This window comes from Corapipo altera, unplaced genomic scaffold (assembly GCF_003945725.1).
Source record: "Corapipo altera isolate COAL_440 unplaced genomic scaffold, ASM394572v1 23b, whole genome shotgun sequence".
Classification (NCBI taxonomy): Eukaryota; Metazoa; Chordata; class Aves; order Passeriformes; family Pipridae; genus Corapipo; species Corapipo altera.
The window spans coordinates 2,877,259-2,896,305 of NW_020884885.1; the positions used below are offsets into that span (position 1 = coordinate 2,877,259).

The window sequence follows — 19,047 nt, forward strand, 5'->3', positions numbered from 1 at the left end:
ATTCAGGGAAGACATCTTCTCAAAACAGAGATACAGTGACTAGGGGAACCATAGAATAACGGAATGGTTTGAGTTGGAAGGGACCTTAAAGATTAAATTATTATTGGACCTTAAAGTTCCAACCTCCTTGCCATGGCCAGGGACAACACCCACTAGACCAGGTTGCTCAGAGCCCCATCCAACCTGGCCTTGAACACTTCCAGGGGTGGGGCATTCACAGCTTCTCTGAGCAACCAGGTCCAGTGTCTCACCACCCTCACAGTAAAGAATTTCTTCGTAATATCTAATCCAAACCTACTCTCAGTTTAAAGCCATTTCCTCTTGTCCTGTCACTACATGCTCTTAAAAAAAGTCCCCCTCCTTCTTTCTTCTAGACTCCCTTCAGGTACTGGAAGGCCACAGTTAGGTCACCCCAAAGCCTTCTCTTTTCCAGGCTAAACAATCCCAATTCTCTCAGCCTTTCCTCATCAGGGAGGTGCTCCATCCCTCTAGTCATCTTCATGGCCTCCTCTGGACTTGCAACAGGTTGATATCCTTCCTGTGCTGGGAGCCCAGGAGCTGGATGCAGAACTCCAAGTGGGGTCTCACCAGAGTGGAGTAACGGGGGAGAATCCCTTCCCTTGCTCTGATACAGCCCAGGATACAACTCACTTTCTGGACTGCAAGTGCACATTGTCAGCTCATGTCCAGCCTGTGATCCACCAGCACCCCCAAGTTCTTCTTGGCAGGGCTGCTCTCAATGCCTTCATCCCCCAGCCTGTATTGATTATGGGGGGTTGCCCCGACCCAGGTGCAGCACCTTGCACTTGGTCTTATTAAACCTCATGAGATTTCCTCCAGGCCCACTTCTCAAGCTTGTCCAGGTCCCTCTGGATGGCATCCCATGTTTCAGGTGTGGCAACTGGACCACTCAGCTTAGTGTCATCTACAAAATTGCTGAGGGTGCCCTTGATCCCTTCATCTATGTCTTTAATGAAGATATTAAATAGCACTGGTCCCTATACAGACCTCTGGGGGAAACCAGTGGTCACTGAAGCCTGTCAGGATTCTGAGCTGTTGACCACTGCCCTTTGGATGTGACCATCCACCCACTTTCTTATCGACTGAACACTCCACCCATCAAATCCATGTTTCTCTAATTTAGAGAGAAGGATGTTGTGAGGAACTGTGTCAAAGGCTTTACGGAAGTCCAGTAAATGACATCTGTAGCCCTTCCCTTGTACACTTCCACTGTAGAAGGCCAGTGGGTTAGTCACGCAGGACTTATCCCTGGTGAAACCATGCTGGCTATCTCAAATTACCTCCCTGTCCTCCATGTGCCTTGCTCTAGCTTCTAGGAGGATCTATTCCATGACCTTCCCAGGCACAAAGGTGAGGCTGACAGGTTGGTAGTTCCTGGGGTCCCCCTTTTTACTCCTTTTAGAGGTAGGTGCAGTGTTTCCTTTTTTTCTAGTCACCTGGGACTTCCTCTGTCTGCCATGACTTTTTCAAATGCCTTTGAGAGTGGCTTAGCAACTACATAAACCAATTCCTTCAGGACTCTGGGATATACCTCATCAGGTCCCATACCTGTGTTCAGGTTCTTCAGGTGGCCACGAACCAGATCTTTACTTACAGTGGGATGCTGCCCCAGTCCCTATCCTGCTGTCCATCCACTGAGAGGTGTGGGAAGAGAGGTTGTCGTTGAAGACTGAGGCAAAAAAGTTGTTGAGTGTCTCAGCCTTCTCCTCATCTGTTGTTTCTAGTTTTCCAGCATTGTATATCAAGGGATACACCTCCTCTGACCTTGAATCCTCAAGTTTGTAGTTGTTGCTTTAAGCTATGACATTTTAGGCACTTGAGGTACTGGACAATGACCTGAATAACACAGAACAAAGTACCTTCTTTTTTTTTCCCCCTTCCCTTTTTTACTATGGGTTTTTGAGGTGACTTCTTTTAACAGTGTTTGGCAGGCTGTGTTGAACAGTGCAGAAAATACCTGTTTCCTTAAGGATGACAAGTTACCTGATTTCTGGTGTCTGGGGCTGTATGAGCAGAGAGAACACAGGACATTGAGACCCTGGGATCTGTGGGTTAGTCCTGGAGGATTATCTATGTATTAGCAGGTCTGTATGCATTTAGCTATGCAGCAACGTAGCAATGCAAAGAGGGGTGTTGTTCCAAGCCATAGTGTGAGACTGAGTTTCTTAAATCCTGCTGTTATTTGGTGATACAAACCTGGGGTCACAGGTCCATAGTAATGGAGAGGTCACTGAAGTGGTTTACATAAGAAATGCAGTGTTTATAGATATAGATATATCATTAGGAAAACAGAGTATTGATTTTCACATGATTCTTGTCGATTTTAATCAAGCTGGCAGATAAGATGTGAAATGTGTTAGCATCTTGCATAGGCATACTTTGTCATATATAAAAGTGCATCTAGCTGAAATGGATTGTAGACTTGCTTAGTGTACACTGCAGCCAAGAATCCATGTAAGCTGTCAAACTGGGCCTGCTGTAAATCAAGACCTCCTTGTAAAGTCTGCCCTTTAAAGGAATAGTTCTTGGCATCTGCTCTAAGTACAGCTGTTGTAACCTGTGATAGAACTAATAATTTCAGACAAGTCTAAAACGAGGTAATAATTTTCAAAGGTACTTAGCTTTTTGTTGTTGTTGTTTTAACTCTTCCCCTCCATTGCATGTGCTTACCTTCTGTCCTTTTCCTTCCCATCCTGGATTTTTTTATGGTTTTATAGTGAAAGAAGATAAAACTAAAACTTCTTAGAGGAAATACTTGATGGTAAAAAACACAAAACACAAATTTATTATCTGTGATAATAAGAGCCCAAAGAAAAATTCCATCAAGTGTTTAGAATTCATAGCTTCAAGGAACTTAATTTTTTTATTGGGTACAAACAATTAGAAGTATTACTAATGCTACATCTCCAAAGATTTGATTGTCTTTAATGGCTTGATTTTTTTTTTTTTTTTTTGTCTAAAGTTCACCTGATCACTGTACTGATCACACTGACAGTGTGACTGAGTTGAAACTCAAGCTTGTTAGAATATTGGATTAAAACCCAGTATAGAATTTGTAGCCTAAGGCCACACAAATATTGTAAATTTTAAATGATAAATCATTTGAGAGAGGCATAACCCACTAGACTAATGGATACACAGAAGAAAAAGGCTCATTTAATTGCTGTTAGAAAATGTGAGAGAGCTGGGGGGTGATTTAGAAGTTCATGGCCTTCAGAGAAGCTCTAACATAAATTTTACAGCATTAGCAACTGTGGTACAGAATGCTTCAGGTCTTCAAGAACTATTCCTGTGTCAATTCTTAAATCTCTTGAGAACCAGTCTATACACTTTCCTTGCCCTCACTGTTCTTACAGAAGGATTATTTGTGAGGGTTCACCTCTCTAAGTCTTGGGAAACTTGTGCTCTGTTTCTTATGATTTCCTCACAGTTATTTTTCTTGTGCTATGCTATTTTTTAATCTTCTCTCCCTCTGATGTTTGTTTTGCTGGTGTATTTATATAAACACACCAGCAGCAACCATCTAATGCTTTTTTCTTGCTAAGCTAATCAAGAAAGTGAAAAGAGCTTCCTCTGTGATGTCTTTTCTTTATCATTGCAATAGCTCTCCTTTACCTCTGGGTTACAAGTGCTTCCCTGTGTTTTCTAGTAAAAATCATAGATTCACGTGTCTAACTTGTATTTCTTGTTGATGATCACCCTGTTTTTCAGTAGGTCACCTGAACCTTTCCCTTCTGTCGTTCCAGTGGATTATCTCCTTTTTTATAGTAGTACTTCTTTGTCATTCTTTGATGATACCATTCTGACACTTCATAACACTTTGTCTGAAGGGAAAGGGAGAGAAGATTTGCTCTGGTATGAAATCCAGTAAGACATATTGAAAAGCTTGCTATGGGATGTTCATAAAGGTGGATGTTAAATTTTACTGTCTTGAATAAATAAACTTAGAATTTCTTATGCTTTAGTATAATGAGAAAAACAAAGCAAATGTCAGAAACATTAGTCAGATGTGCAGGGCAGCTATATGCAGGGGGTCAAACTATTCACTACAGTCTCATCTTCAAAATCTGTGAAGCTGATAGCTTGTCTACTGTGTCAGCCTTCACCCTGTCAGAGAGAATAGGGACAAATACGTTGCATTGGTGTTTTATGATGTGATAGGGAAACAGAAGGTTCTCACTGGGTGGATGAGAAAGTGGTTACTTATGGGATCTTGGTGAATTGAGATAGCTGGAATAAAATAAATGTGTTCTTGCTCTTGTCTACTGAGAACTTAAATTTGGGAATGAATTATTATATTTGAATTTAAACTACAGTTAATCTTGATACTATGACTAGCTCTGAATGCCCAATGAAAATAAATTTTATTAAGTAAGTTGAAGTTACTGGTTTGTTATTTTATTTCAGGTGGGTTAATCTCAAGAGTGAGCTTTCTTTGATCTGGAGGTTTCATCTAATAGCTTGCAGAAGCAGCCTTTGGTTTTGTATGAGATTTTTACATTGCTTCTTACAATAAAAATTCTCATTGGTAAATACATTCCATAACTTGTTCTAAGCTCTTGTACCTCAGCCTTTCTATTTCTGATGACAAACTTTTCAAAGGTAAAAGGAAAATGATCTCAAACAGTGATGTGATCAGGACCTTCTCAGCTACTTTCACTTTTCTGGAACTGCTACTGTTCGTGACACCTTCTTTGGCAGTAGAAAATAAGAGGTTATGTAAATTAAAAGGATACAACACTGACTTAGGAATGCTACGCTTATTTCTGGAATGTAATTTTTTGTTCTCATGGGTTTAAAAAAAAAAGTGTTTGAATCTGGACTTATATGAAGAGCATTAGCCATCTCTGATACTGTGTGTCCTGCACAACTTATTTTCACCAGCACAATATTTTGAACTTGTTAAAATATAATATGTATAAAAGAGACGCTTTTTTCTTCATACAGCTATTTTAGCTCTTTTAATGCTCCATTTAAATAAAGCATTTTATCGTTTTTTGCACAACTCTCAGGTCAGAATATGTGAACCTGTGGAGGGGATGGCATGTTTTCTGTCACCTGACCCTGCTCACACCAAAGCAAGTCTTTGAATGCTCTTTATTTGTGTGCTGCAAATGCTACTGTGCTCTAACCCAATTTTTAAAATTGTTTCCACTGTGACATGTTGTCACAGCTTAGATAATGCACAACCTGTTAATAACTATATTGCAGTGCTGCAACTATTCTTGTTGTTAAATAATTGTGGGTCAAAACTAAAAGTGTTGCCATTTTATGATTTCATTCTCTGAAGTTGATGTACATCAACGTCTTGCAATTCTGAAAATGGTTTTTAGATTATCTACCATAGGAGAACAATGCTTATGTGATCAAAAGACAGTGTCATCCTTCAGTCTTTCCGTCGGTCTGTCGGATTCCCCCGGTAAACCGGTTTAACCCACATATGAAAAATGTAATAACAGTGTAATAGGAAAGCAAACACAATGTAACAAAAAGAAAATTTTAAAGTTATCTATAAATTAAGTGAACATTAGCAGCCAGGCAAAGAGGAGACTCAGATTATTAGTCCCACTGAGGAGAAGGCAGATTGGTGTTGACTGGTGCTTTCACCTGCATGGCTTTGTATTAGCTTTAGCTCTCTTCCTTATGTGGGTATCAAAGGGAATCTGGATTTATCATGGTGATAGCGAATGGTGTTTAGATCACAACTTCTTAGGAAGCCAGCCTGCCTTATTTCTGCTACTCACAGACAATATATTTCCTTAGTAGTTATAAGTATTTGCAGTTTGCATGCGGACTTGTAGTTCTTTTTAATCTGCAAATACATCAGAGATTTGTGTGCAGATATGCAAATACTATAAGTGCTGCACTTAAAATTAATTTGCTGTCTTTTTTGATGGATCTGGAGAAGATGCTACAAAATTTCTGTAATGTACCATCTGTTTTATGTGTGTTTTCTGGTTGACATGCACTCACTTGAAAAATATGACAGTAGCAGAGAAAAAAGGCAGGATATTTATCTCTGATGTTACTGTTCATGGAACCTATAAAATACCTTAAAATCATTTTAATATTTAGAGAATCAATCTTCTGGTACTATCTCACTCCTTTGCCTTCTGTAAAGTGTGCCTGTAGGACAGGAACTCTGTGTTTGTAGGAGAATAGGCTTTTCTAGAGAGATGTTTTGAGATTTGAGAAAAAAATGTTACCTTATATCCTAAACCTTAAGCTTCCTTAACAGAGTTTCTTATGTTGTGAAGTCAACAACAGGTAAAAGAATGTCCTTGCTGCCATGTGTATAAGGTTGGGCCTGTAAAAGCAAAATACTTGAATCCTGCTATGTTTGCATGCATCACATGGAACAGGACTACCTGAATCTGAAATGAGAGTTCTGAATAATGTTTTATTGCAAGTGAAACCAGGCTAGAATACAATGCTGTGTCAGTCCAGTACTTTCCAGAACATCCCAAGTGTACTAGATATGTTTTATATTTATTATCTGCTGAATGAATCTGTTATAAAACCTAAATATATAAATAATCCTATAAAAAGAGGGATAAGGAAGAGAGAACTGCAAAAATAGTACAGGAAGATGAAGAGGTCCTAAGAAAAAGAACTGAACTTAGGAGATATTATCACTAAAAGACAAAAATAGAAGACATTGGTATCTTTTTCTTCAGTGCATACTGTTCAATGTTGTAGTAGTCCAGTATTTTCAAACTAATACTGTATCACTGTGAGTGGCTACCTTTGTGACTGTAACATTTTGGTGTCAAGATGATGTTTATAAACAGGTAGTCACAGCTAATCTAAAAGCAGTTCTGAATTCTGGCAACCAAGAGGAAAATCTGGCAGGTAACAGTAATTTTCTGGAATTGCGTATTTACATATGGGGGATGTAAACTTTATTATTAGTTTGCTTTACCAAACTGTAGATATTCCTTCATTTTTTGAGGGCAGTTATTGCATTTCATCTAAAGCATATGATATTAAAATGATGGTTAACAGCTATGGATTTGAAAGTGCTTTGATCTAAAGAGAGGTTTTGGGGTTTTTTTACTGGGAATACACTGTGTGGGGTAAGAGATTATGTGACATGTTTAAAGAACTACATGGTTTTCAAATTCTAGGATATTTAAAAAAAAAAAAAAAGAAAAAAAAGATAAATTTCACAACAGATTATGTCCTGCCTGCACTTGAAGAAAATATTAGTTTACCTTCAGAGTTAAAAGAACTTCTCATTTTGGAAATCAACAGGCTAATAATGCATTTTTCTTCAGTATGGTCTCATTTAAAACTGTACTAAAGAAAGCAAAGGAAAAAAAATCATATGGACAAATTTAGAAGTTCACAAATGCCAAGTGGGAAGGCTTCACAGCTGTTGTAAATTGAATGTTTGCACATTAGAGTGTGAATACTGATTTTAACCTTTCTGTGGGGAATTTGGTATGCTGTGTAATTGACAGGTGAGAACTATATTCCCCTGTTAGCTTCCCACCTCTGTTGCTTCCTCAGCACAAGACTAGACAGGAGTCAGAAACAGAACATCAGTAATAGAAACCAGAAGCTGAAAGTAGGGTGAATGTTGGGAAAATTGGAGCTATTGCTAAATCCTGTTTGCTTTTGATACATGTAACAGCTCACTTGGAAGTCAAACTGTTTAATGGATGTTTAAGGATGTCTTCTTAGTGTGATGTTTTTCAGACTATGTATTTTGTTTAGTCAATACCTGTGATATTTGTGCCAGTATTTGGTTTGTTAAAAACATTTCTAGTACCTTACAGACTGTCACTGAATGTGCAATACTCCACTGAATGTACTTTAGGGAGCTGTTTTTTCTTGTCATTTGCCTTATCTTCAAGGAAGTACATCTGGGGGGTGTAATGCTGATCAGAGGCTCAGCCACTTGGAGTTTATGTAGAAGGGAGCAGCTAACAATTCTATATCTCTCCATAAGCCATTCACTCAACAATGCTTAAAATACTAGCTTTTATAAGCTTTTGGAGGGTTAAAAAAAATAAAAATATAATTTTGAAGCAAGACAATAAAATCCTGTATGGGAATTGTGTTCATATAGATGTCCAATGCAAAAGTATCCGTTGGTTGTGCTTTAAAGAGAAATTAGGCATAGCCATTGTGTATGTAGTATGATTTATGGCTGTGATGCAAAGTTTTCTTCTGTCTTTTCTTCTCTCAGCCTTTAAGCATCATTTCTGTCATACCTTCAAACAGAGTTTCATGCTCCTGTTTCCTGTTTAAAATAAATAGCTTGCATTTCAATCAGAGTATAGATTTTTTTAAAAATATGTACGGTGTTGATTTAGGGTTTTCTAAGCTGTGAGAAATATAGTACCTGCTCTGCTTGATTGCTTCCACCCTGTATTTACTGTTGAACATTTCTTTTATTTGTTTATGGCGAGAGTTTACATGGATGTGAAGGAGCATGGCCGTACTTGTTTGCAGGTCGAGGTCTTATTCCACTCTATTCAACCGAATGATTTCCTCTCACTGGAAACTCCTATTGCTATGAATGCTAGTCATTTAATTGACAGTTATTGCCAAATGTTAGTATTAACTAAACTATTGGAATTCTTGGTTGTTAAAACTGAGTTTGAAATTTTTCACATTTATTTGAATTCTCTGTGATTTCTGAATCTGGCTAGAACAGTAGCTTAAGAAGAGGCTTGCTTACAAATTTGCAACTTTGCAGTTTTCAAGCTCTCCTACAACCAAAGAAGAAAACCAGAGAGACAAGATTGATAACTTTTTCAGAGTTTCTAGATATTTGGTGTAGAATTAAGGTTTTTTTGGCTGTAGTTTGTATTGCCAAGCTCTGGTAACTAGAAGGAAGGTTTGCAGTTTTAAAATTCAAGAGTACTATAATATTAGAGTTATGTTGAGACAAATAAGACAAAGGCATTCATTTTAAACTCACTTGTGAGTTTCACACAGACAAATAACGGCCACTTTTGCTGATGAGATAGTTTTATGTTGTCATTTTTCATTTTCCCTTTAAAAAAGTTTTGAGACAGTCATGGTGGTTTCCTTGATACATCATTGTGATTACTTTCAGTGAGGAGATTGGAGAAGACAGTAGGAGAAATGCAGCATCTTCAGATTAAATATTTAATGCTTAAGAAATGTTTGATCTGTTAGTAGTGAAAAAATAGTATTGACCGTAATTTTTATTCATGATGTATTGTGTTAATGTAGCAGATATGTTGATGTATCAGTAGTGTAGGATTTCTGATGAGACAGTAGATAAAATGTTCTGTTTGCTATTTTGTTGCCAAACTTGACAAGAGGCTAATATAAACTATCAAATACGAACTCTAGGTGGTAATTTTTTCTCCCATAAAATCTAGAGTGTAGGTTGTTTGTGAGTCTGCTGATCTTGGAATTACTGCTTTAAATCAAGAGTAAAGACATCCCCTCAAGGGTCTTAGGTTCAATGCAATAGATGAGCATGGAAATGAAAAATTTCTGAAGGCTCAAGGTGCTCAGGGAGAGCTTCCCTGGCAATATGGGCAGTGCTTGTGAACTCGGTACAGGTAACTGTCAGTTTACAAACTTATACAGACAGTGATTAAATTGTCATGTGAGGAACAAGCCAAGAGTTCTGGGCTTAGTTAGCACAAGTAGCTGCTGTTTAAACTAAAGATCCGTGTCAAGTACCTCAAAGACAAGAGCTTCCTAGGGATATACTGACTGGCTTTCAGGGATTGTACGTAACCAGCAACTGTTAGATACTGTTTTCAGAGATGGTGGATAAGAGAGGCCTAGGATATCAACTGGTTATTACAGTGTTGAGGTGCAAAGCAGATAACCTCTTAATGTTTGCAGCACTTGACAAATACTGCCTTTACTGTCATAGTTTGTCAGGCTTTGTCTGTGAGCTGGGGCTAGTACCTGTTCCATCAGTACCCAGCCTCCTCTTCTGGGATGCTTTCTTCCAATACTTGCCTTTCCCAGCAGACTTAACAGGCTTCGAGCTTGTGAGATGCATTGGCAATAAGGGGTTCTAGTAGAAACATTTTGCAGTTTTGTAGTATGTTAGGTAGGTCTGTCACTGTATGTGTTGTAATCTGTGAAAACAATATATTTTGGGAACGATTTGCATTTTCTTGACGCTGGTGATGCATATGAGTACTTAGAGATGTAAATTAAAGAGAGTGTTTTGCATTTAGAGAGAAAGAAGTAGGAACACTTGCTTTTGCAGATGATTTTAAACACATCCCCTTTCACTAAATATGAAGCTGTGTTCTGTGTTGGAAGATGAGCAATAATGCATTTCTTTATAAACTCTCTTCTGTTTTATCTGACAGATTATCTTGCTAGTTATGGCTAATTGATCCTTACACTGAATTTTCCATATCATAACCCCTGTGTCCTTCAGAAAGTTTGCTGCAGTCAGATATAACTGTGATTCCTCTAAACTCATGCTGGGTTTTTTAAAAAGTATTTGTGCCATTACTTTTTTCCACCTCTCAAATTGACTATGGTTCTATTAAAGAGGTTAAAGAGGAATGAGGTGGTTTGTAGGATTGGGGTACATGTGCTGAGAGACAAGAGAACAAATTTTGAGTGTCAGGTTTAAATATATCTTTTTTTCTCTTTTTTTTTTTTAAGTAGTGAAGAAAATGAAAGCACACTAATACTCTTTTAAATGTCTGTGAAATTTACTGTAATTTCAGTTATTACAGTAACTAACTGCATTACACGCACTTTATAAGTTAATTACTAAGTTGTTGGAATAAATTTTTACTCTTAATGAACTCGTTTTGGTTATTGCTCATATTAAACGTTTTTGCTAACCCATGAACAACTATGAACTTAAATACATAGCAGCTCTCATTGTTTCTAATTAGGTATAGTGACCAGTGCATGATTAAAGATTCCTCTGTTAAGTGTATGGATATCTGTGTATACCTGCACATCCACTGTTTGTGTTTGACTTCCTGTTGTCCCAGGTGGACAAGTAGTAGGGAGACCAGCTGAAACTGTTTCTGCTTAAACTGTGATGCTGTATTTATCATTTTCCATTGATTTGATTTATCTTTGAATTAGGTGAGACCTCAGTGAAAATCAGATTCTATATATGAATGTTCAAATTCCTCCCAACACCAAAAAGCATTTTTAGCTAATCAGAACTGTGTTCTGTTCTTAAATTTCCACCTCTTTTTCTCCTTGTTTTTTTAGGGGTTTTTTTTTGTTTGTTTTAATTTTATTTCTATTTTTTTTAGTGAGTGACAGTTGCTTCAGGAACCTTGCCGAGGATCGTAGTGGGATAAACCTTAAAGATCTGGTCCAAGACCCTTCTTTGTGAGTATCTGGCTCTTATTGCTAAGCAAAGAAAAGCTTCTTCCTGATATCCTCGTGAGTAGTTTTGTAATTATATAAAGAAGTAGTATGATGAAGTACACATAGTGCTTTAGTGGTAATATGCTTGCCAAGTTGTTAGTCTTTAATACAGGCAAATATTATTAATACCACCTTGTTTTTAATGTAATTCTGTTTATGAACTAACATCTAGATACCACATATGGTAAAGGGTGAAAGAGTCATCAGAGGTAGCAGATGGTGCATGCTGGTATTTCTGTGGAGGATTTGTATGCATATTGTTGCCTCTCTTTTTTTAAGGAGGAACTGCATATAAATTAGGAGATTATTGAATAACTTTGTTAGTGTCAGTTATCATTAACATATATAATGTGTTTTCTTTTTATCTGATGTCATACAGCTCATATTTACTTCTTCCTCTACTACCTGTTTTAATTCAAGTGTCTTAGCAGATGATCTAAATTTTGCCTCATGGAAAGACTGCTGGTCTTTGTCAGTGTTGTATCTTTCTTTAAAATAAAATTCAATTTTGTGAGCTCTGAGTCATACGTGAAATTGTATCAAACCTTCTTTGTGGTTTGGTTTTTTACTTGGTTGGGTTTTTTGGGTTGTATTTTTTTCTCTTCAGTTAACTTAAGTACTTGCTGAAAATGCTCTTGCTAGTGTTTGAGTGTACCCCTTGTTATAAGGGAAGGGAAAGAAGGGGAAAAAATCACATGTTTTTAAAATTAATTATACTGCATTCCACTGTGGGTGATGGGACTTGATACTGTCGGAGCAGATTTTTCAGTATTGGTTGAGAAGTAGTGAAAAAATAAGGTGTATTTGACATCTTTGTCAGTTATAGGGGATTTCTAGTAATGAAGTAGATACAGAATTTGCTTTGTCATGTTGCTACAAGTAAGTGATATGCATATATACATGTGTTCTTGGAAAATTTTGACATAATGTATGCAGTTGATGATTTATACATCTGAAATTATAGAGGTACAGGGGCAGACATAATTGTTGCTTGAGATGCACAGAACGAATGCGGTAGGTAAATTTTTAAGGATAACTAAGTGTTATGCAAGGGTCTTAATTGTAAACTAAAATTTGTCTGTTGTCAGTGTGAGATTTCTGTTGTTATTTGTTGGTTGGTTTTTTTTGTTTGTTTGGGGTTTTTTTTAAGGATTGTATGGGTTTTGGAGCTGCAGGTATACTTATGTGCTACATATAGTTTTGGGTTTGCACCTCTGGAGTTTACTTTAAGAAAAGTTGAATTGTCTTTGTTGTAAAATGATCATTTTCCTTTCTGTTTACCAAAAGTGATGAAATCTTCTAGTTTTCTTCCTTGACTGTAACTTACATGTTGAATATTTTAATAATTTCTATTGAATGTTGCAATAATTTAATTTATTTCTGTTGCTTACAGCATAACAAGCCTAATGTAACAAGCTACTGCAATGTAGCCATTTTTGTCACTTTTAAAGACGGAATAAAGTCTCAATACGTCTTAGGTTTCAAGGACTGCTTGTGATACTTTGTTGTATGACAGAGTATAGTGCAAGAAGTCTCTTTTCTGCCTAATGATAGGCATGTACAGGCTTGAATTTGTCTTTCAAATTGATATTCTTACAGTTTTATGACCGAGTGTCTCTTAAGAGTTCTTGCAAAATGTGTAATAGTGTGAGTGCATCTCCAAAATGTAGAAACAATCTAGCCTTTTGTAGGTGACTGTTAAAGTCCCATGAGATCTGCATTCTTTGTCATGCAAAGGACAGCATGGGGATGAAGCACGACAGTGCCAGCCAAAGAGATGTTTTAACCTTTTTTGAAGTAAGAATAAAGTTTAATTAAAATCTTGAGAGTATTTCTTGACATGGAAATGCAGAGATTCTACTTGCTGCTGTAGGGAGAAAATTTGTGCGGCCAAAGCTCAGATGGAGTTGAAGCTGCCAGAAATGTGGGGGACAATAAAAAGAGGTTTTGCAAATATATTAGTGGCAATAGGCAGTATAGAAATATCATCAACCCTTTATAGGGTGAGGATGGTCACCTCACAAATGGGGACAGAGACAAGGCAGAGATGTTTAACGCTTTCTTTGCCTCTGTCTACAACACAGCTGACGGACCAAGGGGGTTTCTCTGCCCTGAGCTGGAGGACCAGGACTGTGAGAATGATCAGTTCCCAGTTGACCCTGAAATTGTGCAGGATCTGCTGCTCCAGCTGGATCCTTACAAATCTCTGGGACCTGATGGAATTCATCTCAGAATCTTCAAAGAGCTGCTGATGTCGTCTCAAAACCTCTGTTGATGGTTTTTGAGCAGTCTTGGGATTCTAGAGAGGTTCCAACTGGCTGGTGATTGTTGTCCTGATTTTCAAGAAGGGCAAGAAGGAGAACCCTGGAAACTACAGGCCTGTCAGTCTCACTTCAGTGTCTGGTAAAGACTATTCTGGGAGGCATTGAAAAACACCTGCAAGACAACGCAGTCATCAGTCAGAGTCAGCACGGCTTCAGGAGAGGAAAGTCCTCCTTATCCAACGTGATTTCCTTTTATGACAAGGTATCCCGCCTAGTAGATCAAGGGAAGCCAGTTGATGTAATCTTTCTGAATTTCAGTAAGGCTTTTGATACTGCCTCTCACAGGATCCTTCTGGACAAATGGTCCAGCCCACAGCTGGATAAACACATCATGAGCTGGGTGAGCAACTGGCTCATGGGTCAATCACAGAGGGTAACAGTTAATGGGGTGACATCAGACTGGTGACCTGTCACTAGTGGGGTTCCACAGGGCTCCATCTTAGGCCCTGTGCTCTTCAACATCTTCATAAATGACTTGGACACAGAACTGGAAGGGATACTAAGCAAGTTTGCAAATGACACAAAACTGGGAGGAGCTGTTGACTCCCTTGAAGGCAGGGAGGCCTGCAGTTCAACAACAGGAAAGTTCTGGATTCTGCACCTGGGATGGGGCAACCCTGGACATACATACAAACTGGGGAATGAGTTGCTGGAAAGCAGTGCCACAGAAAGGCACCTGGGGGTCCTGGTTGATGACAAGTTGAACATGAGTCAGCAGTGCCTTGGCAGCCAGGAGGGCCAACCCTGTCCTGGGAGGCATCAGGCAAAGCATCGCCAGCTGGTCAAGGGGGTTGATTGTCCCAGAATGCTCTGCACTGATGCAGCGTCACCTTGAATATTGTGTGCAGTTTTGGGAACCACAATATATTAAACTGTTAGAGAGTGTCCAAAGGAGGGCAGCAAAGATGGGGAAGGGCCTTGAGGGGAAGCCGCATGAGGAGCGGCTGAGGTCACTTGGTCTTTTCAGCCTGGGGAGGAGGAGACTGAGGGCAGACCTCATTGCAGTCTACAACTTCCTTGTGAGGGGAAGAGTAGGGGCAGGCACTGATCTCTTCTCTGTGGTGACCAGTGACAGGACCTGAGGGAATGGCCTGAAGCTGTGTCAGGAGGTTTAGGTTGGATATTAGACAGAGGGTGGTTGGGCACTGGAACAGGCTCCCCAGGGAAGTGGTCACAGCACCAAGCCTGACAGAGTTCAAGAAGCATTTGGATGGTACACTCAGGCACATGGTGTGACTCTTGGGGATGGTCCTGTGCAGAGCTAAGGGCTGGATTCAAAGATCCTTGTGAGTCCCTTCCAACTCAGCATATTCTGTGATTCTGTGAAAATTGTTGCCTGTAATAATACCTGAAATAGCAAAATAACATTTGATTGACCCTCTTGCCAGTTTAATATTTAAAGTTTAGGATTTCTTTGATACTTGTTTATGTTGACTGTAAGTGAATTGCCTCTTTTCTTTGTAATCTAATATCAGATACAAACATTAGATTTACCTAAAAAAATTCTAATTCTTTCTCTGCAAAATGATCTCTCCCTTATTGTTTACCACTCTTGGCTCTGTCACAGACAACTTCACTCATGTTATTGCAGAAGGCTTTTTTTTGGAGGGCTGAAAGTGTGTCTTTACATTGAAATGAAACTCTATAAAATAGATAGCTTTGTAGCATTTTTTGATTAATGTCTGATTTATATCAAGTATGCCTAATTGTCAGAGTAGTCTTTTTTCTCCAGCTGATTTCCCAGATGGAGCTATCTGTAAACTTGATCTGCTTTCAGTTCTCTCATCATTACTAATAAAAGCTCTGCTGCTCAAATAGAAGTTTGATCATGTATACTTGTATGTGTTTTACTCTGTCAATAAAAATGGAAATGCTGCTTAAGGGAAAAAAAACCACAAAACACCAAGCATATCAAATAAACCTGAAGTGAGGAGTTAAAGACTATGGGAGAAGGAAATATGTAGCAACTTTATAATTAAATTTCATTCTGTGGTTAATTACTGAAAAATTTAATTTCTGCAAAAAGTTGATTGGAAATTCAACTGTAAAGAGGGTTTGAGAGTTAAGTGCTGTTCTTTATTCATTTCAGCTAATCATAAAATAGTTTGGATGGGAAAGGTCTTTTAAAGGTCCTTTGGTCCAACCCTCCTGCGGTGAGCGGGGATCTCTTCAATTACCTCAGATTGCCCAGAGCCAAGTGATGTGTCTGCTACATGCAGTGTACAGTTTGGGACACAAAACTTAGAGATCCAGAGGTGTGTAAGAGAACAGCAAGAGGAGAAGGCAGTTAGAAAGTGCAAGGCATGACAAGTGTTAATTTAGGAAACAGCAGCAGAAGAGAGGAAGTATGAGTTGTCTACAGTATATAAAAGATGAAGGGGTTTGTTCTTTTTGGCTGATGAGAAAGAATTGGTTCAATTTATGGCAGACAAGATTGATTGGATAGTTTGAAAAAATTCTAAATGTCAGTGTAGTGAAGAAACTAGAATCTATATCTAAGAATGTCAGGGAGAGCTCTGCAGATTACAGTCTACATATTTGATCCTGTCTAAGTGTTTCATCGTGTAAGTGAAGAGAGCTGAAAGGGCAAACTTTTTTTTTTTCTCTCCTTTTTTTCTTTTTCTTCTATGAAAGTGTATGCATTCTGGTTTGGCATGCATGTAATTAATATGACCAAAAACCAGGTGGAACTTACTTGTATTCCTATAAAGGTAACTTAATATGGCTATGAATATTCAAATCCTATTATCTGGTTTAGATGAAGCTCCAACTTCGGCCCTGCCTACCATTCCAGTAACACATAAAAGATATAAAAAAATGTTGCGTTCTACAGAGGAGATTAATCTCCATGAGAAGACTATAGGTGTTTTTCCATGAATTGTCACTGGAGGAACTAGGCTAGTGGTTGGTTCTTAGATCACAGCACAGATGTTGTTCAGACTGTATGCAGCTGAGCTAAAATGCTAGCTTAAGATGCTTTCGTTGGGAAATCTTTGAGGCTCTGTAGCAAGGCAAAATTTCTTAAGCTGGTGCTCAAGAAGGATAAAAATATTGATCAGTTCATCTGATCCCTTGTTCGTGACCAGACTGAATGCTACCCTCTTTCTTGCTCTGTCTCCACCCTCAATATCCAATCTGTGCTCAGCAGAAAAATGGGTTAGATAGTATTCAACATGACTATCACCTGGAACTCCTTCTAGGTTCTTTACTACTGACTTTTATTACAAGTTATTTAAATACACCTGTGAAGAGTGAACCATCAGATCATTAGAAGGTTAGGTATATGTCCACCTACTTCAAGCAGAAGTTCTGTGTATAGACATTCCTAAGTTTTAGTTCTTAGCATCACTTTATAAGATGTTCCTTTCAGCTCTAGCCTGTATATAGACATAAAGTTTATAACTTGTCTAGACAAAAAGGAGGATGCTTTTAATCTTTCTATGCAATTCAGTAGCTGCAGCTGCACATAATCACTGATACACATTTGTTTTGGAAACATTTTCAGAGCTGAGATAAACTTAATATCCAAGAGATTCTCAATAACTTCTTTCTAGGCAAAATCACATCACATCTAAACTGTGTTTCATTTCTCCCTCAGACTGACTTCAGTTATGAGGGAGTAGATAAAGGCACAGGTAACTTCTGACAGGAAATAGGAAATTGTTTTAATAAGTGTGTAATACAGAGCTTTTTTCTGTATATATTGTGAGAAGAAAATGTTATTTGCCCTCTATGTAATTGTATTACAGAGACAACCGAAATGTTAATAGGTCTGAGTTAGAAACGCATAGATTAACTCTGAATTTCATTTGTTCATGACAGGAGATAGAAGTCTGACAGAAGTCATCTTTATCACTGCCTTATTGTGTTTTACAACCTTAGAAGGAGGAGCTAGGTAATTCTCTGGAAAACAGTCATGACACTTTTAGAATTTGTTACTTAAGGACTGAGGATGAAGGAATTCTTGAGGAGCTCTGATTTTTTTATTTTTTTTTTTAGCTTACTGAGTACACAAGCTATACTGTAGGATGAAACAACTACCTGGTTGGATGAAGGAAGAGCAGTGGATATTATCTGCCTCAGTTTCAGCAAGGCTTTCGACACTTTTTTTCACAACATCCTTATAGGCAAACTCAGGAAGTCTGGACTGGATGGATGCACAATGAGGTGGATTGAGAACTGGCTGAACGACAGATCTCAGTGGCACGGGGTTTTGTCGGAGGCCTGTCATTAATGTTGTCCCCCAAGATTCAATATTGGGCTCAGAATTCTTTACCTTAATTCATCAGTGACTTGGATGAAGGGGCAGATGCCTCCTCAGCAAGTTCACTGATAATATGAAGCTGAGAGGAGTGGCCGATAGCCCAGAGTGCTGTGCAGCCCTTCAGAAGAACCTTGACAGGTTGGAGAGATGGGCAGAGAAGAGCTGTCTGAAATTCAACAAAGACAAGTGCAGGGTCCTGCACCTGGGGAAGAATAACTGGGCACCAGTACAGGCTGAGGGCCAAGTTTCTGGAAAGCAGCTCTGTGGAGAAAGACCTGGAGGTGCTGGTAGACAGCAAGCTGTCCATGAGCCAGCAGTGTGTCCTTGTAGCCAAGAAGGCCAATGGTATCCTGGGGTGCATCAAGGGGAGCATGGCCAGCAGGTCAAGGAGGTGACCCTGCCCCTCTACTCAACCCTGATGAGGCCTCACCTGCACTGCTATGTCCAGTTCTGGGCTCCTCAATACAAAAGAGACGTGAAGCTCCAGAGTAGGTCCAGAGGAGGGCAACAAAGATGATTAAGGCACTGGAACATCTCTCTTACAAGGAAAGGCTGAAGGAGCTGGACCTATTCACCCTTTAGAAGAGACAACTGAGAAGGGACCTCATCAATATTTCTTAAGTATCTGAAGGGAGGGTGTCAAGAGGATGGAGCGCGGCTCTTCTCGGTGATGCCAAGCAATAGGATAAGAGGCAACGGGCAGAAACTGATGCACAGAAAATTCTACCTGAACATGAGGAAGAACTTCTTTCCTGTGCAGGTGACTGAGCAGTGGATCAAATTGCCCAGAGAGGTTGTGGAGTCTCCCTCACTGCAGATATTCAAGAACTGTTTGGATGCAATCCTGTGCAATGTGCTCTTAAGATGATCCACTGTGGTCCCTTCCAACCTGACCCATTCTGTGATTGAAGACTTGATAAACACACTTATAAGTCTGTGGATGTAAAATTTCAGTTTCTATCTTCACATGGAGGAACCTGTCTATCAGTTTTTTAGCATAACTGGAAGTATTGGAGCTTATACTTTCTGGGTTTTGCTCATCGTTTGAAAATCAGTAACTGTCTCGCTAAAGGTTACAAA

The 19,047-nt window shown here is 38.8% G+C and overlaps 1 protein-coding gene across 8 annotated transcripts in view; it reads left to right on the plus strand.

The window, feature by feature from the left end:
• The window catches only part of GPHN (gephyrin), a 282,387-nt gene that overhangs the window by 70,795 nt on the left and 192,545 nt on the right, over window positions 1–19,047 (plus strand). For all 8 annotated transcript variants that reach the window (XM_027641753.1, XM_027641758.1, XM_027641759.1 and 5 more), the window contains one exon: window positions 11,262–11,340. In XM_027641753.1, the coding sequence (XP_027497554.1) occupies window positions 11,262–11,340 (79 nt within the window). The remainder of the gene's footprint in view (window positions 1–11,261; window positions 11,341–19,047) is intronic.